The 27,343-nt window shown below is 51.0% G+C and overlaps 1 protein-coding gene across 1 annotated transcript in view; it reads left to right on the plus strand.

The window, feature by feature from the left end:
• The window catches only part of ADAMTS10 (ADAM metallopeptidase with thrombospondin type 1 motif 10), a 59,892-nt gene that overhangs the window by 14,540 nt on the left and 18,009 nt on the right, over positions 1-27,343 (plus strand). Inside the window, exons 5-14 of the mRNA XM_077788787.1 lie at positions 952-1,035; positions 2,874-3,019; positions 6,663-6,706; positions 8,176-8,281; positions 9,380-9,526; positions 12,965-13,106; positions 15,029-15,136; positions 20,531-20,676; positions 23,050-23,113; positions 25,763-25,865. Coding sequence (XP_077644913.1) covers positions 952-1,035; positions 2,874-3,019; positions 6,663-6,706; positions 8,176-8,281; positions 9,380-9,526; positions 12,965-13,106; positions 15,029-15,136; positions 20,531-20,676; positions 23,050-23,113; positions 25,763-25,865 — 1,090 coding nt within the window. The remainder of the gene's footprint in view (positions 1-951; positions 1,036-2,873; positions 3,020-6,662; positions 6,707-8,175; positions 8,282-9,379; positions 9,527-12,964; positions 13,107-15,028; positions 15,137-20,530; positions 20,677-23,049; positions 23,114-25,762; positions 25,866-27,343) is intronic.

The following is a 27,343-nucleotide window of genomic DNA, read 5'->3' on the forward strand; positions in this document are numbered from 1 at the left end:
CATAGTTTGTAAAGATAAATCTGTCATTCCTCCCAACCCCAAAAATCCGTGTTGGGAAGAGGAGATTTTCCTGCATGCAGCAGGATGGGGAAATTGGATCTGTTCCAGGCTGGCAGTGGCTTCTCCCCATGTTCAGAGCAAGGTTTTGGGGTCAAAAATCCTGCCAGGCTGCTGCCGCTGATCCCTGGGACCCCGGAGCCTGGAGAGGTAAACTCTGGCCTGTCTGACCCCGGGCTGGGAGAACAAAAGCCTTTCTCTGAACAGCATCTCCCAGCTCAAATTAGCATTGCAAATGCTGCCGGGCAAGCTGAGAAACACATGGGAAAGCATAAGGACAGGCAGCTCTCACGCTTGGGGGCTGAGCAGAGAGAGGGGCTCAGAAATCCCCCCGAGCTGTGGTTCTGCTTTGGGGCACTGCTGGCTCCGTGAACAGCCTGAATTGGCCGAGCTGGATCCTCCTGTGAGGTGAGATGGGCTTGGAAGTTATCCATCAACCCTCTGCAACCCCTCTGAGACGGCTCTTTGTCCCGTCCTCCCCAGGATCGCTTTCCATGCTTTGCATTTCTAAAGCCAGACCGCCAGCTTTTCAAACAATCCCGGTGTTTCATCTGCTCCGAAACATTCCTGGGGGATGCTGTGGCCTTCCAGATCCCCCGAGGGATGCTGTGCCCTCCCCTCAGCCCAGCTCCAGCCCTGTGCTGCAGGGAATGCCAGCAGTGGGGACTGCCCCGCCTGGGCTGGGAGATTTTGGCTTCCCTGCTCTGAGACAGCGAGCTCGGACCGTGCTTCAGGGGATTCTGCTACTCAATGGTGGTGTGGGGTCCCATTCCCATCCCTGCTTCCCAAAAATGTTGGGTTCACACCCCCCACTGCAGTGCCCAGCCCTCCCCAGCTCGCCTGGCCACCGAGCTCATTTTTAAGACTCCTCTTTTCTTGTTTCTTGGAGGTCAGGTTGCCAAACTTTTCCAGGACTCGAGTCTGGGCAATATTGTCAATATCCTGGTCACCCGGCTGATCCTGCTCACCGAGGACCAGGTAAGCTGGGCTTTGCTGAGCCTGTCCTGTGCCTGCACTTCCCTTCAGGAGCTGTGTGACCCCCCCTGGATGTCACTCCCAGGAATTCCCCCCAGTGCACATCCTCCCCTGAGGACTGGGCTGAGCAGACCTCTGGAAATCTGTATTTTTCCATGATAAGGTGATTTTAGGGAGGTTTAAGCAGCTTTAGTTCTCCTACAGTGATGTTGGAGCCCTGGTCACTGAGAATTTCAGCCTTTCTGTGCTGACAGACACTGACAGGAGAACACTGCATTGACCTGAGGCCGTGGAGAAGCTTCCAAAATGGAATGACAGAACTGGGATTGTGGGGGTGGAGTTTGAATTGAAGTGTGGAATATCACAGGGTGGGAAACTCAGAGTTGAAGGGTTTAGAACATAGTAATAGATATAAAGCAAGATTGAAGTTTTAGGGCAGAGGCTGGTCCTCCTTCTCCTTCTCCTTCTCCTTCTCCTTCTCCTTCTCCTTCTCCTTCTCCTTCTCCTTCTCCTTCTCCTTCTCCTTCTCCTTCTCCACCTTCTTCTCCATGGGTTTGGGTGGTTTTGTGTAACTGGATAAAAAAGTCCACATTATGAGCCACAGGTGACTGATTATTGGGTTAAGAGTAAAAATAATTTATGTGTAATTTCTTAATTGGACAGTTTATCCTTAAAAGACCTTGTGGAGAGAGAGACATGGGGCTCCATTTTTAGTTTGTTAGAGTGAAGTGCTGTAGGACCCAGGTTTTGTGAGACTGTGACAGATAAGAACAAACATCTGAGTCCTAACAAGAAATGATGTCTCACACACTTAATCCCAACCCTGGCAAAAAGAAGTTAAGACTCAACAAAGTCCCACTTTTCTTGCTTTCTCATGGGCTCCATGAGGAACTGGGGGTGCCTGGAGTGGTGGCAGTGCTCTGCTGGCACAGAGTGAGCAGTGCCTTCCCATCAGAGCTTTCCTGGGTGCTGGAGCTCACCCTAGGTCAAGGGTGGCTCCGTGTGGTGGAAAAATCTCTCCTCCAACCCGTGCCTTCAAAAAAAGGCTCAGCAGCCTCTGTTGTTCGGTCTCAAGGCAGTTTATTGTGAGTTATCTAAAAGATTTTCTTCTGGGGCTGCTGTGGTTTGCTCACAGCTCAGGCAGAGGCACACACACCCCCTGACATCCTCTCTGACCCCGACGGCTTCTTCTCTCCCCGCCAGAGCTGCTGCTGTCTTTTATATGGTACATTATGTGTGACATGGTTACAGTTTTTCCCCAATGTCTATTACCTATATTAAATGGTGCTTTTCTATCTTTTATATGGTACATTACGTGTGACATGGTTACAGTTTTTCCCAATGCCTATTACCTATATTAAATGGTGATTTTCTATCTTTTATATGGTACATTACGTGTTACATGGTTACAGTTTTCCCCAATGCCTATTACCTATATTAAATGGTGATTTTCTACTCTAAACCAATCTGTGAGTGCCAACATCACCAAGAACATGGAGGTAAGGAAGAAGAAAGAGGGAGGACAGGGCAGGCCCAAATCCCTCCATCCTAATACTTCTGACCCCCATGTACAAAACTAAAACCCCCTTGTACAGCACTCAAAAATTCTTCCCTCTACTTTGTGACTACTTCTACTCTAATATCTAAACATTTGTGACTTCTTGTTCTTCCTGCAAGGTTGGTAAATCGTTCCATGTTTCAAACCCAAAATCACAGCTGTTTCCAGCTGCCTGCCAGGGTCTCAAATGCTTCTGACCTGGACCTGGAACATCCAAAAATGTCTGAGGGACATTTTGAGTTCCAACACCTGGGAACACACTCTGCCATTGCTTCCTTTCCAGCCCACGCTGGAGATCAACCACCACGCTGGGAAATCCCTGGACAGCTTCTGCAAGTGGCAGAAATCCATCGTCAACAGGAACGGCAACGGGAACGCCATCCCGGAGAACGGCATCGCCAACCACGACACCGCCGTGCTGATCACCAGGTGAGCCCTGTCCCCTGGGCTGGCAGCTCTCCTGGCTCCAAGCTTGTCCAAGGCTTCCCGAGTCTCCATGGGTGCAGATTATTGAATTCAGATTATCACCCTCCAGGTCAGCCTATCACCCTGCACCTGGTCTGTTATCAATCTCCAGTTAGTCTGTTATCAATCTCCAGTTAGTCTGTTATCAATCTCCAATTCAGTCTGTTATCAATCTCCAGTTCAGTCTTTATCAATCTCCAGTTCAGTCTGGTATCAATCTCCATCCCAGTTTGTTATCACCCTCCAGTTCTCTCTCAGTCTTTGCTGGGATGGATGGATGATGGATGGATGATGGATGGATGGATGGATGGATGGATGGATGGATGGATGGATGGATGGAAGGATGGATGGATGGATGATGGATGGATGATGGATGGATGGATGATGGATGGATGATGGATGGATGGATGGATGATGGATGGATGGATGATGGATGGATGGATTGATGGATGATGGTCAGAAGGAAGGAGGACACACAGAGGATGACAGGGACAATGGAAGGAATGGCAGAGCAGCTGGAAGGCCAGTGGATGCTGCAGGGATGGAGGGCACAGGGAGTGCTGAGCTCCCCAGGTGCTGTGCCCAGGTTTGTCCCTCCAGTCCCCACAAATCCCTGCTTGGACAGAGATAAAACTGGGAGAGGCCAAAGGCAAACCCAACATTATTTTGTGCCTTTTCCCCCTCTCCCGTGGAGAGGAAGAAAGTCAGGAAATGGAAGTGCTGGCGGGGGGAGCCTCCAGGCGGGAGCTGCTTCCTTTTTCCATGTGCTGCTCCCTGCCCCAGCCCCAGCACGAGCCTGGATCACCCCACGGATGAGACCCCACAGAGGAGCGACAAAAGAACCCCTCAACCCCAGATTTTCCCCCTCCCGAGGGGGCTGCAGCTTTTTCCTGCCCTCCCTCCACACGTTTGGGATGCAAACGCCGGTTCCGAGCTCTCCATCCTCCCTCCAGATGTTGGAGCCAGCCCGGAGCCGCTCGCTGAGCCTGGACAGCGCCCGGCATCCGGCCCCAGAAATTCCCGGTGTCCCGATAAGATCTTGCTGAGCTCGGGGCTTTTTTTTTCTCCTGCGGGGACGAGGCAAAGCAGAGCCTCCGAAGGCTTTAAAGGCATTCGCTCAAAACAAAGCAACGAATGTTTTGTGCTCTGCTCGGTTTCCTGCCGAGAGGAGGGGAGAGGTTTGGGCACTTCCAGGGAGCGCCAGGGGCCAAAGGGACAGGAGCCATCCCCGGGATGTGTCGCACTTAACCCTTCGTGTGCTGCCGCTTCTCACCGCCCACCCTCATCCCCGGGGGTCAGTGGGGGGAGCGGTGCCAGAGGGTCCTGCCCAGTGTCCCCAAACCCACTGTGGGGTCACAATCCTCCACTCCCACCCCATGGGTGACCCCAAACCCACTCTGGGGTCACAATCCTCCACTCCCACCCCAAGGGTGTCCCCAGATCCGCTCTGTCACAATCCTCAGTCCTGCCCACCCTGTGGGTATCCCCAGACCCGCTCTGGGGTCACAATCCTCAACCCTCACCCCAAGGGTGTCCCCAAACCCGCTGTGGGGTCACAATCCACATTCCTGCCCAGTGTCCCCAAACCACTCTGGGGTCACAATCCTCGGTCCTGCCCAGTGTCCCCAGGCCTGCTGTGGGGTCACAATCCTCACCCCATGGGTGACCCCAAACCCATGGGGTCTGGGGTCACAATCCTCATTCCTGCCCACCCCATGAGTGTCCCCAAACTGGCTCTGGGGTCACAATCCTCGGTCCTGCCCACCCTGTGGGTGTTCCCAAACCTGCTCTGGGGTCATAGTCCTCAACCCTCACCCCATGGGTGTCCCCAAACCATCTCTGGGGTTACAATCCTCAACCCTCATCCAATGGGTGTCCCTAAATCTGCTCTGGGGTCGCAATCCTCAGTCCTGCCCACCCTGTGGGTGTCCCCAAACCCACTCTGGGGTCACAATCCTCGGCCCTGCCCACCCTGTGGGTGTCCCCAAACCCTCTCTGGGGTCACAATCCTCATTCCTGCCCACCCCATGAGTGAACCCAGACTGGCTCTGGGGTCACAATCCTCGGTCCTGCCTGCCCCATGGGTGTCCCCAAACCTGCTGTGGGGTCACAATCCTTGGCTCTGGGGTGGCCCAGCCCAGCCCAGCTGCCCCTGGTCACTCAGCTGACCCCACCCTACCCAGCTCTCAGCCTGGCCTCTTTCAGCCCAGATTTTCAAAGCCCAAATGTTTATCTTTGAAAGGAAATGAGAATATTCCCTCTCTAACCCAAACTGGTGTTCTTTGGAGCTGCCACCTCTTCCCATTTTGAGGATGCTGCATTTCCATCTGGAGGTTTTTGCTCTCCTTTTTTTACCTTTCCTTGTACCCAGCTAATGATGTGCAAACAGAGAATTCCTTCATGCAATGGCTGGAAGTCGAGGCCAGGAGCAGAGGGAAGAGTCACCTTGAATCAACTCAGACTGGATTTGTTTGGAAAATTCTCAGTAAAAAACTGAACTAGAAAAAAAATAGATATAAAAAAAATCACTTGAGTGTTTTCATGAAACCACAGTGGGGTTTGAAACAGAACATGTTTTCAAACTGAAGTGTTTATTTTTATTTTGTTTTTCATCAGAATTTCATATCCCCCGTCCCTGGCAGTGTCCAAAGCCAGGCTGGACAGGGTTTGGAGCACGCTGGGGTAGTGGAAGGTGTCCCTGCCATGGCAGGGGGTGGAATGAGATGATTTTTAAAGTCTTTTCCAACCCAAACCATGCTGGCATTCTGTGTTTCTCTGTTGGATTGATACAATTTCCTGCAAGAGACCTGAGCTGACAGAGAAGAGGTTGGCCCTGTCCTCTTCCCTCTGTGCCCGATGCCTCCTAGGAGTGCTGGGGAGCAGAGCAGGACCCACCCAAACCCAAAGAGCTCCAGGTCTGGAATAACCTTGTCCCTGCTGATTTATGGAACCATTAAGGTTGGAAAAAGGCCTCCAGGATCATCAATTCCAACCTTTGACTAAATTCCCTTGCCCACTAAACCACATCCTGAAGTGCCACATCTGCTTATGTTTTTAACACCTCCAGGAGTGGTGACTCCACCACTGCCCTGAGCAGCCCGTTCCAATGCCTGATAATCCTTTCCATGAAGAAATTTTCCCTAAAATCTGATCTAAACCTCCCCTGCCACAGCTTGAGGCTGTTTTCTCTCCTGTCCCTGTTCCCTGGAGCAGAGCCTGACCCCTCCAGCTGTCCCCTCCTGTCAGGAGCTGTGCAGAGCCACAAGGTCCCCCCTGATCCCCCTTTTCTCCAGGCTGAGCCTCTTTCCCAGCTCCCTCAGCCTCTCCTGGGGCTCCAGACCCTTCCCCAGCTCCATTCCCTTCCCTGCTCATGCTCTACCACCACATTTCATCAAAACCAAACCTCTGACCTGGCTCAGCTCTGTCACTAAAACTCAACGAATCTCAGCCTGGGCAAAGTGAGTGTTGTCCTCACTGTCACCATTGCTATCTTCATCCCAGAATATTTCATGGGCTGGTTTGGAGTGGTTTGGATGTGAACACATGGGTGAAATGAAAACCACCAAAACCAGAATGTCCTTAACGTCATCGCCTTCTCTCCTTGCAGGTACGACATCTGCATCTACAAGAACAAGCCCTGTGGCACCCTGGGTGAGTGGAAATCTGACCCCCCCTCAGCAGCCCCCAGCAGCACAGAGAGCTTTGGCAGTGTGATGAGGGTGGGCTGTGCCATCCCCCTTCCCACCTGTGCCACCCCCTTTCCACCTGTTCCATCCATGTCCACCTGTGCCATTCCCATCCCAACTGTGCCATTTCCTTTCCAGCTGTGCCATCCCATCCCACCCGTGCCATTCCTTTCCCAGCTGTTCCATTCCCCTTTCCCACCTCTGCCATCCCCTTTCCACCTGTGCTACCCCCTTTCCATTTGTGCCAGTCCCATCCCATCTGTTCCATTCCTCTTTCCCACCTGTGCCATCCCCATTCCCACCTGTGCCATCCCTTTCCCAGCTGTTCCATTCCCCTTTCCCAGCTGTGCTATTCCCCTTTCCAGTTGTGCCATTCCCATCCGAACTGTTCCATTCCCCTTTCCCAGCTGTGCTATTCCCCTTTCCCACTTGTGCAATCCCTTTCCAGTTGTGCCATCCCTTTCCAGCTGTTCCATCCCTATCCCAGCTGTTCCATTCCCCTTTCCCAGCTGTTCCATCCCTTCCCAGTGAAGGTGCAGCTCCTGCCCCAGCCCAGCAGCAGGGCCAGGACCAACCCAGCGCTTTCCAGCCCCCTGTCCCTCTGTGAACACTAAACCATCAGCCCTGATCTCGGCTGGACTCTGGACCTCCTCTGTTCCACCCCTGGGCCAGCTCCAGCCTGGTGATTAAGAGCCACTCTCATTTTGGGCTTGTCCATGGCCTGCTGGAGTTCCTGGCTGGGCAGGGAGAAATCCAGTATTTTTGTGATGGCTGCAAAGGGAGTTTTTATTGTCACAGCCAGGCCCCGCAGCCTTGCAGCTCCTCCTTTGTCTCGCCCAGGTCTGGACTGGGCAGGCAGGGAGGGATTTCTGCTCTGCATCACTGTGGGGAGAGCTGGTGGATCTCTGACCGGCTGCTGAGGCTGGACGTGCTGGGATGGCTCAAATCATTCTCCTGGCACAGCCAGGCCCCGCCCTGGCCCAGTGCAGAGGGAATTTGCTGTCACAATTCACAGGGAATTACAGCATCACCCAGTCCCCCACACGAGTCATGCTGGATTGCTGGTGGGTGCCAGGCAGAACCAAGGTTGGATCCTGGCTTGCTCAGCTCTCCCTGGGCAGCTTTGGATGCTCCAGAGCTGGTGCAGCCAGCTGAGATTCCCCACTAGGGCTGTGCCAAGGATTGCTCCCCTTTGCACCATTTGGATACAAAATTCAGAGGAATTTTGGCATTTCTGAGCCTGTCACTATTAATTTACCATCAGTGCTCAGTGACCATGTCCCCTAAGAGCCACGAGTCCATCCCAATGCCCAGTGCAGTGGTGAGAAGGAGCTGCTCAGTGTTACAGAGCATGAAACACATCAGGAAATCCCCAAACACGACCCCTCAGCCACCCTGTGGTGGCCCTGTGTGACAGCTCTGTCCCCTCCCCAGGCCTGGCCCCCGTGGGTGGGATGTGTGAGCGGGAGAGGAGCTGCAGCATCAACGAGGACATCGGGCTGGCCACGGCCTTCACCATCGCCCACGAGATCGGCCACACGTGAGTGCAGCACCCGAGAGCCCCCAGCAGCTCCTGCTGCTCGTCCCTGCCACCAAGGGCTTGGTATAGACACATCTAATGTATAATATTGGCTTCTAAATATTTCATCCAAATATTAAAGTGGGTTCTGTATGTGTGGTGTTAAAGTAACTTTGTTATAAAGATATAGTTTATTATTTCTGTTGTTAATTAAGCTTAGTGAAATAGCTGATATATATATATATATATATATATATATATAAAATGCCTGCTGGGATGGGATAACATCCAATAAAAATATAACGAGGACACCTGTACAGATCTGCCAACCATCAGCACTCACTGACTGAAGACAGTGAGCACCAAGGCCCAAAAACAAGGTGATAAATAAAGGACTAAAACCATAACCAAGGAATGTGCATGCTCTAAAAAGGCAGACCCAAGGAGGAGCCAGGCTAAGCAGTTCTTGGAATATGTAAACCAGTTTGGGGGAAAAGCTTACTATGCATAAGGATCTATGAATATGCAACAGGGTGATGTAAAGGAAAAGGTATTTAAGGGGTGTCCCCAAAGGTAATGGTGTGCTCTTGGCTGAACGCCAAGATACATCCCATAATTTTTGCTTTACTTGTCTTTGTCTACTACTGTCCTTTATTAAACTTCTTAAATTGTCACAGGAGAGTGAAAGTGTTTTTCACAGCCTGAAAACCCTTCCTTTATTAAACTTTTTAGACTTTCACAGGAGAGTGAAGGTGTTTTTCTCAGCCTGAAAACCCTTCATGTGGACCATCCACGCCTGTCCAAACCCAGCTGGATGAATTTTCCCAATAACTGGGGCTTAGGGGAAAAGAAAAATCTGCAAACTTGATTTCCTTCTTGAGAAATATTTATTCCAGTTCATAAAGGAAGTTAAATTTGTCATTAGACTGTCAATCATAAGATATATTAATGATCTAGCACAAGGCACTTAAATAAGTGAAAAAAATCAGTTAAAACAGTTTGGGTGTTCTCGAGAGCGATTGTTAAATTGCACAAAGCATTAGCTGGAGCAGCTTTTTTAAGAAACGAAGGAGAAAGCCAATTTGCCCAAGTGTGTGTGCGTGCTCTGGTGGTTTCCAGGTTCGGCATGAACCACGACGGGGTCGGCAACAGCTGCGGCTCGCGGGGGCAGGAGACGGCCAAGCTGATGGCTGCTCACATCACCATGAAGACCAACCCCTTCGTGTGGTCCACCTGCAGCAGGGACTACATCACCAGCTTCCTGGAGTAAGGAGTGCTCCCCTCCCCGCCCCTGCTCCAGCCTCCCCCATCCCTTATGTATATATATATATATATATATATTATATATATATTTAGAAATAACTATATTTATAATCTATAAATAATTATTATTTATCTTTGTTGATTTATTATTCCCACATCCAGAAACTTCACAAATAGATCAGTCCCCCCTGGGGGCATTTGGCAGGTTCTGAAGTCCAGCCAGGAACTGCAGAGCAGGGTTGCTGTGCTGGGGACTGGGCTGGGTTTGTGTGGTGCAGGTGCTTTCTCCAGGCTGTGAGGAGGAGTTTTCTGTGTCAATGAGCAAAGCAGGGCAAAGATTTTGTGTTTCTTTTTCTTACAAAGCACTTTTAGGATTCGGGAGAAGGGGCAGGGAAAGGGGGATGGATGCAAACTATAAAAAAGCAGTTTAAATTGGATATTAGGAGGAATTTCTTTGTTGTGAGGGTGGGCAGGCCCTGGCACAGGGTGCCCAGAGCAGCTGTGGCTGCCCCTGGATCCCTGGCAGTGCCCAAGGCCAGGTTGGACAGGGCTGGGAGCAGCCTGGGACAGTGGGAGGTGTCCCTGCCATGGAATAAGATGATTTTTTAGGTCCCTCCCTATTGGTTTCTTGGTCTTATTTTGAGCTTTCCCTAATGGGGGAATCCCTCTTGGAGTAGTTTTGTGTTAGGGATGAGAAACACATTGGACTTCTTTGGTTTTTAGCTTCTTGTTTATTGTTATCTTCTCAAAACTTTAGTATCTCGTTTGCACTAGACTTTGTATGTAGGAAAATAGTACAAAAATGGCCTTTGATATATAGTTTTAAGGCCTTTTAATGTTAAATTAAACTAAACTACTTAGAAATGATACTTAGGTTATTTTATTTTTTAACTTAGTAACTGATTCTTTGAAGCTCATAATGTGGAATTTTTAGTCTAATTACAAAATACCACCCAAACCCATGAAGAGGAAGGAAGAAGAAGGTGAAAAAGAACAACTTGCTTTTGCTTTAAAACCTCTGTTTTGTTCCATATTTATTTTTATATTCTAAAACGTTAAACTCTAAGTTTTCTACTTTGTGATATTACACACTTTTAATTAACTACACACTTGTAATTTTAGTGCTATTAATTAATTTTGGAAGTCTTCTCTATAGCCTTAGGTCAAATGTTATGGCTTTTTGCGAGTCTGTGCTTTTTAGCTCAGAAACTTTTTAATTTTCTGCATCCAGGATTCCAACACCTCCCAACCCAAACCATTCCATAATTTAAGCTCCTGAATCCAGCATTTGGAGGCTGTCACCATGCCTGAATCAAACCCTTGAGCAAGGTACTGCCAGCCTCTGGCTTTCCATCCCAAAGCCATCCATCAAAATCCATTTTGGTGAGGTTTATTTTGTAGGACTTTCCATCCCAAAGCCATCCAATGGGATCCATTTTCGTGAGGTTTTTTGTAGGACTTTGCATCCCAAAGCCATCCAATGGGATCCATTTTCGTGAGGTTTTTTTTTCGTAGGACTTTGCATCCCAAAGCCATGCATCAAAATCCATTTTCGTGAGGATTTTTGTAGGACTTTCCGTCCCAAAGCCATCCATCAGGATCCATTTTGGTGAGGTTTTTTTGTAGGACAACGGCACTTCCTAAAGGAAGGACTGGGCAGGGCTTGAGGGATGACTGGAAGCAGCACAAGTGTGTGGTCAGCATGGAGGGAAGCCCCCAGAGAGTGTTGTCTTGGTTTGAAAAGACAGAAGTCTGTGAAGGAAGGCAAAAGCCTTCTGTGAAATGGAAAAGGCAAACCCGCTCCCTCCGAATTACCACAATTTTAAAAAAGGCTCTCAGGCAAAGATATGGGAATGGGAATAACAGTTCTTTACTAGGAGAAAAACTAAATAAAAATAATTTTAAAAATGTAATTAGTACAAACAAAACTAGTGATGGAGTCAGGATACCCTGAGGAGTCAGGGTGTTGGTAGCAGTCCAGTTAAATGGTGGCTGCTCCTCCTGGAGGGGCAGATGAAATGCTGCTGAAGTGGTGAACTCTAGAAGGGTGGAGTTTTCTCTGAAGGTCTGGTGATGGAGTAGATGGGCCTGGTCTTCCTGTGGGATTCCAGCAGAAATGAGAGCTGCTTCTCTGGGAATCCAGTGAAGGGGGCTGCCCAGTGTCCCAAAAAAGTGCTGATTTTATGTAGGCAGGAATGCTTGGCTCCTCCCTCTGGGTGGAGCATCTCACAATGGGATGATGGAACTCTACCGGTCATGCAGGGAGTCATTAATGGCCCATTAACAGAAGATATCTCCCCTAGGGAGACATTGTTCTTGGAAGAGATAAGAAAACTGCCCCACCTCCAACAGATGGCAATAGAACACCTGCTGATCTTACAAGCCAGGACAAGTGTGAGCAGCAGAGCTCAGCTTCTGGAATGCAGCAAGAGGAGCAGACATGGCTCCTCCCTGAGGGGCTCCCTCTGTCCTGCCACCAAACCTCGTGGCTCAGCAGCAAATCCCACATCTGGCAGCTGTGGCTTGGCCAAATCCCACATCTGGCAGCTGTGGCTTGGCCACAGCCTGGCCTGGTGCCCGCTGGCCGTGCAGGCAGCGAGGCACGTGGCACAGCCTCGTCCTCTGCTGACCCCAAGCTCCTGGCAGGGCTGGAGGAGGATGGAGAGTTCATCCCCTTTCCTCGTGGTCTGTGGTGGCCACTCCAGGCTCCAGGAGCCTCCAGTGGGATGTGGTGTGTGCAGGATTTGGGGCTGGGGGTGATGACAGCGGATTTGATTTAGGGGGTGCTCAGAGAGCAGTGAGGAAAGGGGAGGGAGGGAAAGGCATTTCTGGCAGAATTTGGATGTTCCTACAAAGGTCTGGCAAGCAGGAGGTCAGGCTTGGAGGGGAGGCTGGGGCTTCACAGCAGGTGGGGGAGCAGCCCCTCTGCCCACCCAGTGCCCACCTGAGGGTGCTGGGCACACCACGGGGACTGCCAGGGGCTGGCAACAGCCTGGAGAGCGGCTGGAGCTGTGCCAGGGCTTGGCATGGAGCTCAGGGAAAGGTTCTTCCCCCCGAGGGTGCTGGCACTGCCCAGGCTCCCCAGGGAATGGTCCCGGCCCCGAGGCTGCCAGAGCTGCAGGAGCGTTTGGACAGCGCTCTCAGGGCTGCTCAGGGTGGGGCTGTTGGGGGGTCTGGGCAGGATTGATGATCCCTGGGGGTCTCTCCAAACTCAGGATATTCCATGATCTATGAACCCTCAGACCAACACTTCCAGAGTGACCTTGGAACCAGGATGTGTTTCCCGGCCTGGGAAGGATTTCAGAGCACTTTCTCTCACCCAGAGCAGACCCAGATTTATCCCCTCAGCAGAGCCGCCAGCGGCAGCGGCTGATCCCTCCCCTCCTGAGCTCTCTCTCCCCTCACCCTTTCTCAGCTCTGATTGTCCCTCTGTGCTTTCAGCTCGGGGATGGGATTGTGCCTGAACAACGCTCCTCCCAAGCAAGATTTCATCTACCCCACGGTGGCCCCGGGCCAGGCCTACGACGCCGACGAGCAGTGCCGCTTCCAGTACGGAGTCAAATCCCGCCAGTGTAAATACGGGGTAGAGAGCCTTCCTGCTTTACTATCGGTTCCAGGGCTGGAGGAGGGGGCATGTGGGGGAGGAAGGGTCCATGGGGCTGTCCCCGCTGCCCACATCTGCCATTGTCGCCGTTAGAAATGAAGGGATGGGACTAGTTTCAAGCTAAGAGCGATTTGTTGCTCAGATGAACATCGGTGTCAGAGGCCTGAGATTTCAGAGGAGCAGGCAGTTGGTCATAGCTCAAAGTCACAAGTTTTTTTCTTACAAGGCAATATAGAACTTTCTAAACCAACAGACAGTTGCCACAGCGTTTATTTTGCTTTTCTAACCTATCATCTTCACCTACTTCTACTGCACTGTGAATATTTTTGCCCAATGGCTTCTGTCTCACTCGCACACATATATATTATAACTTTTGTTCTATACAAGCACACCCTTATAAACCCTTCACCATCTTATCAATACAGTTTCCTACCTTATAAACCCTTCATCATCTTATCAACATGTTATCCTACATTATAAACGCTTCACCATCTTATCAATACAGTTTCCTATATTAGAAATACTTCACCACCTTATCAATACAGTTTCCTACATTATAAACCCTTCCCCATATTACCAATGCAGTTTCTCACTTACTTAAAGCATATTCTTACTTACAACTATAGGAACATAAGTTTATTATTTTTCTGCTTAATATCTGTGTATTTTATTTTTACATCAATCACAGCTTCTTCCAGAGCTGCAGATCAAACCCTCCTGTGTCTGTGGAAGTTTAATTTATAAACCCTTCACCATCTACATTATAACATCTACATCTACTACATTATAAACCTTTCACCATTTTCTCAATACAGTTTCCTATATTACAAACCCTTCACCATCTTACCTATACAGTTTCCCACCTCATTAGAGCATATTCTTACTTACAACTATAGGAACATAAGTTCATGATTTTTCTGCTTAATATCTGTGTATTGTATTTGTACATCAATCCCAGCTTCTTCCAAAGCTGCAGATCAAATCCCTCAGTGTCTGTGGAAGTTTCTGTTTTTCTGATTCCCACACACATCACTGTGCTGCTCCAAACCAGGGGCACTGGTGAGCTCCTGGTGAGCTCCATGCTGTGCTTCCCTGGCAGAGCACACAGGAGGGGATGTCCCATCAATAAGTATTGATCCCAGCTCAGTTTGGGTCAGATTAATCCCATGGCAAGAAACTTCTTGCCTCTTCCTTGGCTGCTGCAGGTCCTGCCCATCCAGGCTCCCCTCTCTTTGTACAAAGATATATTTTCCATAATCCTCTCTATAAATCATTGTGCTGCTCATATAAACTCAGGCAGAGAAAAGTCTTTGTCCCAGGTGAGGTGAGGGATGTGCTGGATGTTGCTGCCCACCTCAACCCCCCCTCCCACCACCTCACTGCCATCCCCTCGTCTTTGAGCCCAGGAAAACCCTGAAAGGGGGAGCAGGCAGAAAACTCAGGAAATGAGAGTTTAGGGGTTGCCTTGCTGAAGTCCAGCCTGGGGGATAGAGTGCCACAGGAGCTGGGAAGGGCCTGGACTTCCTGATTTCACTTTTGGGTGGGTGCTGGGACAGCCAAGGGAAGATTTTTTTGTTTGCTGGAGCTCTGAGAGGTCAGAATGGGCTGAAGCTCAGGAAACCTTCTGGAAGGAGATCTGGAGTCCTCAGTGTCACCCAGTGCAGTGAGCAGACAACCTTTGGTGGCCTTGGGGTGGCTGCAGCTGGCAGCACCTGGCAGGCTTTGATCTCTCGTTGTCCCCACCATGCTGAAGACACTCGATGTCCCCATGTCCCCGTGCCCTTGGTGCCTGCCAGGCGTGACACTGCCCCTGGCACAAGCAAATCCTAATCTGGGTTTTGTTTCCTTGTCTCTCCCCTCCTCCCTGCCCCCGTGTCCCCCCCAAATCTCCCTCTCTGCAGGAAGTCTGCAGCGAGCTGTGGTGTCTGAGCAAAAGCAACCGCTGCATCACCAACAGCATCCCGGCAGCTGAGGGCACCATCTGCCAAACCAACACCATCGACAAGGGGGTAAGGCAGCCCTGGGCACTGCAGGGAGCTGGCAGGGAGGGGCTGCATCCCTTTTCCAAGAAAAAAACAGGATTATTGCTTGTGCTGGGGGTGTGGGGTTGGCTTAGGAGCACCCAGCAGCCTGTCCAGCCCTGAGCCCAGAGTGCAGAGCTGCCCTGGAGGGAGGCTGGGATGGGCCAAGGAGCCCAGAAATCACCCCAAAGTCCAGCTCAGAGCTCAGCTTGTGCTGTGCTGGAATACGGAATATGGAGTATGATATATGGAATGTGGAATGTGGAATGTGGAATATGAAAATGTGGAATGTGGAATATGAAAATGTGGAATGTGGAATATGGAATGTGATATATGGAATGTGGAATGTGGAATATGGAGTATGATATGTGGAATGTGGAATATGAAAATGTGGAATGTGGAATATGGAATGTGATATATGGAATGTGGAATGTGGAATGTGGAATGTGGAATATGGAGTATGATATATGGAATATGGAATGTGGAATGTGGAATGTGGAATGTGGAATATGGAGTATGATATATGGAATATGGGCTGTAATGTGTGGAATGTGGAATATGGAATATGCTATATGAAATACGGAATGTGGAATATGGAATATGGAATGTGATATATGGAATATGGAATATGAAATATGGAATATGGAGTGTGATGTGTGGAATGTGGAATATGAAATGTGGAATGTGGAATGTGGAATATGGAATATGGAATATGGAGTGTGATGTGTGGAATATGGAATATGATATATGGAATATGGAACGTGGAATGTGGAATATGAAATATGGAATATGGAGTGTAATGTGTGAAATGTGGAATATGGAATATGATATATGGAATGTGGAATATGGAATATGAAATATGGAATATGGAGTGTGATGTGTGGAATGTGGAATATGGAATATGCTATATGAAATATGGAATGTGGAATATGGAATATGGAGTGTGACATGTGGAATATGGAAAGTGGGATATGGAATATGGAAAGTGGAGTGTGGAATGTCCTTCCTCTAGAAAGTGCCATTGTCCTACAAAAAACCTCACCAAAATTTATCCCAATGGATTGCTTTGGGAATATGGAATGTGGAATATGGAGTGTGACATGTGGAATGTGGAATATGGAAAGTAGAATATAGAATGTGATATATGGAATGTGGAATGTGGAATATAGAATGTGGAATGTGAAAAGTGGGATGTGGAATATGGATTATGGAATGTGGAAAGTGGAATGTGGACTATGGAATGTGATATATGGAATATGGAATGTGGAAATTGGAATGTGGAAAGTGGAATGTGGAATATGGAATATGGAAAATGGAATGTGGAAAGTGGAATGTGGAATATGGAATATGGAAAATGGAATGTGGAATGTGAAAAGTGGAATATGGAATGCGATATACAGAATGTGGAATATGGAATATGGAAAATGGAATGTGGAAAGTGGAATGTGGAATATGGAATATGGAAAATGGAATGTGGAATGTGAAAAGTGGAATATGGAATGCGATATACAGAATGTAGAATATGGAATGGGGAAAGTGGAATATGGAACATAGAATATGGACTATGGAAAATGGAATGTGGAATATGGAATGGGAAATCACTGCTCTAGCAAAGTCCTCCTTGGTGTCACCCCTGAGGCACAGCAAGGTGACCTCAAGCAGGTGTGGCAGCTTGGGTTCTGCTGCCCATCCCAGGACAGTTTCTGTCACTGACACTGAACCTGTTTAACATTTCCTGGATAACTTCAGACAGGGCAAGCTGCTCCTGAAAAGCAGCAAGTTTTCCATGGATAATTTCAGGAGGAATAGGATGTCATGGGATGCCATGTCCTTAAATGATCACCTTGTCCTCAGGTCTGCTGGGATCTCCTGGGATCTCCTGGCTGGTCTGAGAAAAGGGATTTTTTTTTTCCCTCCCCAGTTTTCCCAGATTTTTGCTTTCAGAGGAACTTGGGGAAAACTGGCTGCAATGAAACCTTGGCTTTTTACCCTCAGCTGGGAAGGGGGGGCAGGATTTTCCCTGACCATGAATTTTGCCTTGATTGCTTCACTCCCTTCTCCTCCTACATTCATTTTCCCAGTACAAAGGGAATGCACCGCTCAAACAAAGAGCCTTTGCAGACTGGGACAATGGAGAATCAGGGCTGGGACATTCCCCATTCCACCAGAAGACAAGTAATCCCCAATAAACATTTCAGATCCTTAGGAAGCTGGAGGAGCTGGTGTGCAGGGGAGACCATGGCTCTGATAAATCCACAATTTTTTTCATTTTAGTTCTGCAGGGAATTGGGGCAGAGAGGAGCAGACAGTTCCTGGGGCTGCACATCCCTCCTGCTGCACACTCACAGGGACTGTGGCATTTTTCCCCTCCTAGTCATGGCTTTTTCCCACTTTTAAATATCCCTTTTCCCCCTACTTTGTGACTGCTTTTTATCCAAGCTTCTTCAAAAGCCCTGAGGGAAGGGAAATGAAGCAGTCACAGCCCCCAGGATTCTGGCTCTCTTTGAAACCTCAGTTACCTCCCTGTGCTTATCCTTTTGGATCCAGTTGTTTTTTGGAAGTGATTTGATGGCCTTGGGTAGAATAATGTTTTTTATATTAAGAAGAATATACTTTTATATTAAGTTTCTGCACTGCCCCCAGCTGGAGCTCCTGGGGTGAGCCCCAGACCTCGGCCCTTGGCTGGAGAGATCTCCGTGGTCTTCCCTGGCTTCTCCCTTTGCCCTGGGGAGAGCAGACAGAAGGATCAGGGAATTTAAAGTACGAAATATTAAAGGAGAAAGAAAATTCCCATTCTCTGCCAGCCAGTGTGGGGGAAGGCTGAGCCAAGCTCTGCTGTGCCCACATCCCAAACCTCGGGGTATTTCCTCCTCTCAGATCCTTCTTTTTTACATTAATCAATCTCCAGTGGTTGTTATGGCTTCACCTGTCTTACCCCAAGAATCCACAGTGGCATTTTTTCCTCCTTTTCCCCACTTTTAATCATCCCTTTCCCCCAGCTTTGTAATTGTTTTTTAACCAGGGTTCCTCAGAGGGAAGGGAAGGGAAGGGAAGGGAAGGGAAGGGAAGGGAAGGGAAGGGAAGGGAAGGGAAGGGAAGGGAAGGGAAGGGAAGGGAAGGGAAGGGAAGGGAAGGGAAGGGAAGGGAAGGGAAGGGAAGGGAAGGGAAGGGAAGGGAAGGGAAGGGAAGGGAAGGGAAGGGAAGGGAAGGGAAGGGAAGGGAAGGGAAGGGAAGGGAAGGGAAGGGAAGGGAAGGGAAGGGAAGGGAAGGGAAGGGAAGGGAAGGGAAGGGAAGGGAAGGGAAGGGAAGGGAAGGGAAGGGAAGGGAAGGGAAGGGAAGGGAAGGGAAGGGAAGGGAAGGGAAGGGAAGGGAAGGGAAGGGAAGGGAAGGGAAGGGAAGGGAAGGTGCCCCCAGGATTTATTAGAGCTATTCCCAGGCTGTGGGAATATTGTGGAATATCTCCTCCACATGGGATCCCCCTTTGGAGAGGCGCTGGTGCTCCCAGGCCTCGTGAGCTGGGATTCCTGGGAAGCCACCATGCGTTTTTCCCAGCTGCCCAAGCAGAGTTGGCTCTGGAGGAGCAGGGAGAGGCTGTGCCAGCAGCTCCAGGGTGGGTTCCCAGTCTCTGGAAGGAGCACACAGCGCTTTCTTCCTTCCTGGGATTATCTCAGCCCCCAGGGCTCCGTGTCCGGCACTGCGCCCGGACAGCGGCTCTGGCACCGTCCCACCCTCCCATCGCTGCGGACTCCAGGGGGTGTGGGACATGTGCCAGGCCTGAGGGAAATATTTCATGGGCAAATTTCCATGAGCATCTGTCTCCCAGTAGGACGGGGACAGGCGGATTCTTTAAGGATCCTCAGCAGAACGATGACACAACAACGTTTCTATTATAATTTAAACTTTATTTGAACTCAAGCTCTTTGCTGATCTGGACATTTTGGACACATGAACCACAATCTGAGCTCCTAGTACAAACAAAACTCACTCTGTCCTGGCAGTGTCTCTGTCCATGTCCCCCAGAGATCCTGGCCCTGCCTGGCAGCAGCAACTCCAATCCCAGATCACCTGGAACTCTGCTGAGGGCATTTATAAGATGTGAGGTGTGGGACCAGGACCTCTTTAGAGGAGAATCCCAGACTGGTTTGGGTTGGGAGGGACCTTAAACCTCATCCATGGGCAGGGACACCTTCCATAGCCCAGGTTGCTCCAAACCCCATCCAGCCTGGCCTTGGGCACTGCCAGGGATCCAGGGGCAGCCACAGCTGCTCTAGGAAACGTGTGGGATGTGACCCCTTGCCAGTGCCTCCCTGTCCTCCAGGATGGTGCACGAGGACTGGGGACACTGTTCCCACTGACCCCAAGGAGAGGCAAGCACCCTTTGCCTCGGAGAATTTGGCTCTGGTGCAGCTCCAAGCTCAGATTCCTCAGGACCAAAGCAGATCCCAGCCCTGCGCTGGCTCTGTGGAGGCTCTGGCAGAAGGAGCCCCCTGCCCAGGCCATCCCAATGTTATAAATGAAAATTTGCCCAGCCAAATTAAAATGAAAACCTTAAAATATTTATTTTGCAATCAAATTCTATCTAGCCAGCCACAAGGAAAGAACAGAGCCGAGCCCAGGATCAGCACCAGAAGTCAGCCTCAGCAGAGGTTTCCCTCTATGCCCACACACCTCCATCCTAGCACGAGCGGTTTTTAAAGGGAAAATTCTGCCTGAGGCTAAGATTTCAGCAATCAGTCTTTTCTTCCCTTCAGAGTCCATAGGTTAATAAGATTTTCTTTTTTGGTGATGAAGAAGAACAATTCAATGTCCGGAGTTGTTGAATCCCTTGATGGAATTTACGGGAACCTGCATTCACGTGGATCTGCCCAAGGATTTCCATGAAATTCATCTTGGATCATTTATGCCATGATCAGTGCCCCGGATCTCTCCAGACATGGCCCATTCCTGGCCGAGCCACATCCTTTTACTTATAAATTGGGTTCTAATATACACCAGGTTTTTTGTGAGGGTGTGTGGGGGGGGAGGGTGTCGCTATAGGACATGTGAAAGCACAACTCGAGCCACTGCTATTTGCAAGGTAAAGAAGAAAGTTTTTTCTCTAACTTTTATACTTTTCCAAAGGTGACAGTGGATTGGAGAGTGAATGGGCCACCTCTCCAAAGACATTGGACAAACTACTAGTGTATTAAGTTTCTCTACCCCTATGAAGGAATGTAAAACAATATGTTGTTTATAGAAAATTGTGTGAGAAAGTTTTCTAACAGAATGTAAACTCAGAAGGCTTTAGAAAATCTTAAGAAGTATCTAATATTACGTATTTCATACAAGGAATGGCCCGGATTATGTTCACTACACGTAACACCGAGCTCTGTGTCCCCGCAGTGGTGCTACAAGAGGGAGTGTGTGCCCTTCGGGACGCGGCCGGAGGGCGTGGATGGAGCCTGGGGGTCGTGGTCATCGTGGGGCGAGTGCAGCCGGACGTGCGGCGGCGGCGTGTCCTCGTCCGTGCGCCACTGCGACAGCCCCAGGTACGCGCGGGTGGCCCTGGCACCGTGCTCCTGTCACCATGGCCCTGGCACCATGGCTGTGTCACCATGGCTCTGTCACCATGGCCCTGTCACCATGGCTCTGTCACATGGCCTGTCACCATGGCCCTGTCACCATGGCTCTGTCACATGGCCTGTCACCGTGGCCCTGGCACCATGGCCCTGGCACCATGGCCCTGTCACCGTGGCTCTGTCACCATGGCCCTGTCACCATGGCCCTGGCACCATGGTTCTGTCACCATGGTTCTGTCACCGTGGCCCTGTCACCGTGGCCCTGTCACCATGGCCCTGGCACCATGGCCTTGTCACCATGGCTCTGTCACCGTGGCTCTGTCACCGTGGCCCTGTCACCGTGGCTCTGTCACCGTGTCTCTGTCATGTCTCTGTCACCATGGCTCTGTCACCGTGGCTCTGTCACCATGGCCCTGTCACCGTGGCTCTGTCACCATGTCTCTGTCATGTCTCTGTCACCGTGGCTCCGTCACCATGGTTCTGTCACCGTGGCTCTGTCACCGTGGCCTTGTCACCATGGTTCTGTCATGTCTCTGTCATGTCTCTGTCACCGTGGCTCTGTCACCGTGGCCCTGCAGTGTCCCCAGCCCTCTGCCCGTGGGGAAGGCAAGTCCAGGTGCCTGTGATGCCTTGTGGAGGCTGACCTAGAACAGAGGCTGGATGGATGTGGAGTCTTAATTTCTTTTTGCCAGGGTCAGGATTAATTGCTCTTTCTTGTTCAGACTCAGGTGTTTATTAGTTCTTATCTATCAGTCCTTCAGTCTCACAAACCCTGAGTTCTGCAGCACTTCACTTTAACAAGCTAAAAATTGAAGCCTCATCTCTCTCTCTACAAGGCCTTTTAAGGATAAATTGTCCAGTTAAGAAATTATACCTAAATTATTTTTACTTTTAACCCAATAACCAACCACCCATGGTCTGCAATGCAGACTTTTTATCCAATTACACAAAACCACCCAAACCCATGGAGAAGAAGGAGAAGAATGAAGAAGAAGAAGGAGAAGAAGAAGGACCAGCCTCTGCCCTAAAACCTCAATCTTGTTTTATAGATGTTACTATATTCTAAACCCTTCAACTTGAAGTTTTCCACCCTGTGATATTCCACACTTCAATTCAAACTCCACACCCACAATCCCAGTTCTGTCATTCCATTCTGGAAGCTTCTCCATGGCCTCAGGTCAATGCAGTGTTCTCCTGGGGGTCAGTGCCTGTCAGCACAGAAAGGCTGAAATTCTCAGTGACCAGGCTCCAACAGGTGCAGTTAAAGTATAAAGCAGGGATTTATTGAAAGACTTCAATAGATCCACCTTGGGCAGCACAAGAGCCCAGCCAGGGCTGCACCCAAAATGACCCAAAATGGTCACAAAATGCACAACTGCTCACGGGGTCTCTCACTTTTATAAGTTCTGCTCCATTTGCACGTTGGAGTTCATTGTCCAATTCCAGCTCCAGCCCAGGCAGTCCCATCCTGCTTGTTCTTCTCTCTTCATTCCACATTGTTTGTGCTCTTGGCCTGAGATTTGGATCATTTGTCCTTGGTCCCCAGCTGGAGCAGGAATTGTTTTGTCTCCCTGCTCTGTGCAGAGAGCTCAGCATCCCCTCATGTGAAGCCCAGACCCACCCACTAAAGCAGTACAGAACGTGAAAATTATAAAAGCTCAAACCTGAGGCATCACCTGTGCCTCCACACTCAGCTCCTTTATCAGCCTCTGCCTTCCCTCCTCAGAGCCCTGGAAGTGCCTGAGGCTTGGCAAGGAGTGAAACTGCAGAGAATGAGGCATAAAGCTGGCACAGATGGCACTGCCCTGAGGAGACAGGAAATTTCCCAGTTGGAGAATTGACTCACCCACCAATTTCTGCCTTTTCCATCCATTTGGGATGGGTGGGGGGAGGAAAGGGAAGAGAGAAGGAAAAGCACCTTCGGGCCATTCCCAGTGGAGCAGGGACATTATCCTATTAAAAACCCCTGACAATAATCCACTTTTCCAGTGCCACCCCAGCCCTGTGCTTGTCCCTTCATGTCACCTGAGCATCAATGACAGCTGCTCTTTGGTCTGTCTGCATAAATTTGGACCTGCTTCCATTTCAGTAATGACTCCTGGAAGGTTTGGCAGGTTTTGAATGCCTTTGTCCAGCTCTGTGCTCTGCACTGGTGTTGGGGCTGCACCACACCCCAAACCCCCTGTGCAAAGCCCTCGGTGCACTCAGGGGGAGATTTTAGGGGCTGTGCCCAGCAAGGATCAGTCCTTGTAGTACAGCAGGGTTGGGAAAAGCCACCTGTGGCAAAAACCTGCCCTGAACATTGCCTGGAGCTGTTCAACACCTTCATTCCCTCTTCGGCAGGCCCACCATCGGAGGGAAGTACTGCCTGGGGGAGAGGAAACGCTACCGCTCCTGCAACACTGACGTGAGTGGGGACAGCGGGACTGGGAGGGAGGGAGGAGGGGGGATCAGCCCTGTCCGGGTTGGGATCAGCCCTGTCCGGGTTGGGATCAGCCCTGTCTGGGTTGGGATCAGCCCTGTCTGGGTTGGGATCAGTCCTGTCCAGGTTGGGATCTGCCCTGTCCAGGCTGGGATCAGCCCTGTCCGGGTTGGGATTAGCCCTGTCTGGGTTGGGATCAGCCCTGTCCAGGTTGGGATCAGCCCTGTCTGGGTTGGGATCAGCCTTGTCCAGGCTGGAATCAGCCCTGTCTGGGTTGGGATCAGCCTTGTCCAGGCTGGGATCAGCCCTGTCCAGGCTGGGATCAGCCCTGTCTGGGTTGGGATCAGCCCTGTCCAGGTTGGGATCAGCCTTGTCCAGGTTGGGATCAGCCCTGTCTGGGTTGGGATCAGCCCTGTCTAGGTTGGGATCAGCCCTGTCCGGGTTGGGATCAGCCCTGTCCGGGTTGGGATCAGCCCTGTCCAGGTTGGGATCAGCCCTGTCTAGGTTGGGATCAGCCTTGTCCAGGTGGGATGATCCCTCTCCGGTTGGGATGAGCCCTGTCTGGATTGGGTTGTGCCCTCTCCAGAAAGGATTAGCCCTGTCCACATGGGATCAGCCCTCTCCGGTTGGGATGAGCGAGCCCTGTCCAGAGGGGATGAGCCTTTTCCAACTGGGAGAAGCCCTCTCTGGGTGGGTTGAGCCCTCTGTGATTGGGATGAGCTGTGTCTCAGTGGGATGAGCCCTCTTCCAGCAGGATGAGCCCTTTTTGGATGGGATGAGCTCTGTCCAGGGGGCATGAGCCCTCTCCAAGTGGGATGAGCCCTCTCTGGTTGGGATGAACCCTGTCTGGGTTGGGTTGAGACCTCTCCAAATGAGATCAGCCCTGTCCGGGTGGGATGAACCTTCTCCAACTGGGATATGCCCTCACTGGGTGGGATCAGCCCTGTCCAGGTGGGATGAGCCCTCCCTGGGTAGGATGAGCCCTCTCTGGGTGGGATCAGCCCTGTCCAAGTGGGATGAGCCCTCTCTGGGTGGGATCAGCCCTGTCCAGGTGGGATGAGCCCTCTCCACACAGGTGCGGGGTGCTCTGTGCAGCCGTGGGAGGAAGAGGAGGAGGGGGCAGGGCGGGCTGTGCCAGCAGTGATCCCACATTGGGGAATTCCGGGCAGGACCAGGCAGGTGTGGGAGCCAGCTCCAAGGGTGGGGGGGCTGCACGGACCTGCAGGGCTTCAGAATCCAGAGGGGCCCAAAGATAAGGAGGGAAAGGAGGGGAGATAGAGAATTCCAGCTCTGCTTCTCCCAGGCTGTACCTGCTGCTCAGGAGAGGCTGGGTCAGACTCTGCTTCCCGGGGCTGAGGGTTAAACCTCAAAGATTTACAGAAAAAACTGTGCTGAGGGAATGCTCAGAGAACCTCTGCACCTGGGGAACTGCAGCTTCAACACCCACGGGCTGCTGGAGAGGGAAACAGATGGGTCCTGTTGCTTCCCTGGGTTTTGAAGGATTGCTCCCCAGGTGACAGATCAGGCAGAGCTCCTGGGGCCCCTCCTCATGCTCTTGGTCTTCAAATTGTGTCCAGCTTTGCAGGAGGGACTGTCCTGCCACTGTGTAGCAGTGTCAGGGCTGGTGTTCCTGTCCTCAAGGGGCTGGTGGCAGTGCCCAATTGTCAGAGCTGGTGGCAGTGCCCCATTGTCAGGGCTGGTGTCCCTGTACCTGAGGGGCTGATGTCCCTGTCCCCAAGGGGCTGGTGGCAGTTCCCCCTTGTCAGGGCTGGTGGCAGTGCCCTGTTGTCAGGGCTGGTCTCCCTGTCCTTTAGGGACTGGTGGCAGTGCCCAATTGTCAGAGCTGATGTCCCTATCACCAAGGGGCTGGTGGCAGTTCCCCATTTCAGGGCTGGTGTCCCTGTCCCTGAGGGGCTGGTGGCAGTGCCCTGTTGTCAGGGCTGATGTCCCTATCACCAAGGGGCTGGTGGCAGTTCCCCATTTCAGGGCTGGTGTCCCTGTCCCTGAGGGGCTGGTGGCAGTTCCCCATTTCAGGGCTGGTGTCCCTGTCGCCAAGGGGCTGGTGGCAGTGCCCAATTGTCAGAGCTGATGTCCCTATCACCAAGGGGCTGGTGGCAGTGCCCCATTTCAGGGCTGGTGTCCCTGTCGCCAAGGGGCTGGTGGCAGTGCCCAATTGTCAGAGCTGATGTCCCTATCACCAAGGGGCTGGTGGCAGTGCCCCATTTCAGGGCTGGTGTCCCTGTCCCTGAGGGGCTGGTGGCAGTGCCCCATTGTCAGAGCTGATGTCCCTGTCCCCAAGGGGCTGGTGGCAGTGCCCCATTGTCAGAGCTGATGTCCCTATCACCAAGGGGCTGGTGGCAGTGCCCCATTTCAGGGCTGGTGTCCCTGTCGCCAAGGGGCTGGTGGCAGTTCCCCATTTCAGGGCTGGTGTCCCTGTCCCCAAGGGGCTGGTGGCAGTGCCAAATTGTCAGAGCTGATGTCCCTGTCCCCGAGGGGCTGGTGGCAGTCCCCATTTCAGGGCTGGTGTCCCTGTCCCTAAGGGGCTGGTGGCAGTGCCTGGCTGTGCCCCTGCCCTCCGGGCAGCCAGGCCAGGCCGCCCCAGCCGCACAGTGACCAGTGGCTGTGTGACCACAGGACTGCCCGCCGGGCTCGCAGGACTTCCGAGAGCTGCAGTGCGCCGAGTTCGACAACGTGCCCTTCCGAGGGAAGTACTACACCTGGAAAACCTACCGGGGAGGTGAGGCGGGGCAGGGGCTGCTCGGGGCTGCTCTCCTTTGTTGCAGGGTGGTAGAAATGCTGCAGCCTTCTTCGAGGTGTCTCCTTCAGAAGCCACTGGAGTAAGGCAACGTTACAGGCTGGGGACGGTGTGGCAAAAGGGACCTTGGGGTGCTGGTCAACAGCAGGCTGGACATGAGCCAGCAGTGTGCCCTGGTGGCCCAGAAGGCCAATGGCTCCTGGCCTGGATCAGGAATGGTGTGGCCAGCAGGAGCAGGGAGGACGTTCTGCCCCTGTACTTGGCCCTGTACAAGGCTGCACCTTGAGTGCTGTGTCCAGCTCTGGCCCCTCAGTTTGGGAAGCACATTGAGATCCTTGAATGTGTCCAAAGGAGGGCAAAGAGGCCGGTGAGGGGCTTGGAACACAAACCCTGTGAGGAATGACTGAGGGAGCTGGGGGTGCTCAGCCTGGAGAAATGGAGACTCAGGGGTGACCTTATCACTCTCCACAACTCCCTGAAAGGTGGCTGTGCTCAGGTGGGGTTGGGCTCTTTCTCCAGGAACTGACAGAACCAGAGGACACAGCCTCAAGCTGCCCCAGGGGAAATATAGGTTGGATATTTGGAAAAAGCCTTTTCCAGAAAGGGTGATAAAGTTCTGGAATGGCTGCCCAGGGAGGTGGTGGAGTCACCATCCCTGGATGTGTTTAACAAAGCCTGGATGTGGCACTGGGTGCCAGGGTTCAGTTGAGATGTTGGGGCTGGGCTGGACTCGATGATCTTGGAGGTCTCTTCCAACCCAGTGATTCTGTGAATTCTGTGAGAACAGCCACTTCAAGTCCATGCACACACACACCACAGATAGCTCAGAGGAGGAAGGACAGGAAGGGTCTTTGTTTGATGTATTCCAGCGAAGGTTTATGGCATCCACCACGCCAAAGGGATCAGGGACAAACACTTGGCCATGTGCTCTGCACAAGGTTAAGTAGGGGTCAGTGGCCAATGGTCTGATGTCAGACTAAGCCCTGCTCTGACACAGAAATGGGGCAACTGAGAGGTGTTTTAAAAACTTTTATTCCATTTTCAGTCTCCTTTGAAGGGTGAGATAATACAGGTGTTATAAATCACACCATCACCATTAGAAGCCAACTATTTCCTAATTACAAAACACTGTAAGCATTTCTTGGCCTATCAGCTTTTACCACACCATGCTGTAGATGCCTTAAAGCAAATAATCTAAAATTATTCTTTGTGGGTCCTAATAGAATGTATTTTTTATAGTTTTGTTTCTTAAAAGTATTTAGGTTTTTTTGTAAGGTTATTTTTTGAAACTTGTTTCTAGTTTAATTTATCTTTCAACAATGTCTGTCCTATTCCATGGCAATTCTAAGTCAGCATTTCTTATCTCAAGGTTTGTGTATAGATGCACACTGTGTGAGGCTTCTGTCACGTTTTGAGAATTTTCTACCAAATCCATTTGCCACAGTCTGAGGTCAAGGTCA

This window comes from Lonchura striata, chromosome 28 (genome assembly GCF_046129695.1).
Source record: "Lonchura striata isolate bLonStr1 chromosome 28, bLonStr1.mat, whole genome shotgun sequence".
Classification (NCBI taxonomy): domain Eukaryota; kingdom Metazoa; phylum Chordata; class Aves; order Passeriformes; family Estrildidae; genus Lonchura; species Lonchura striata.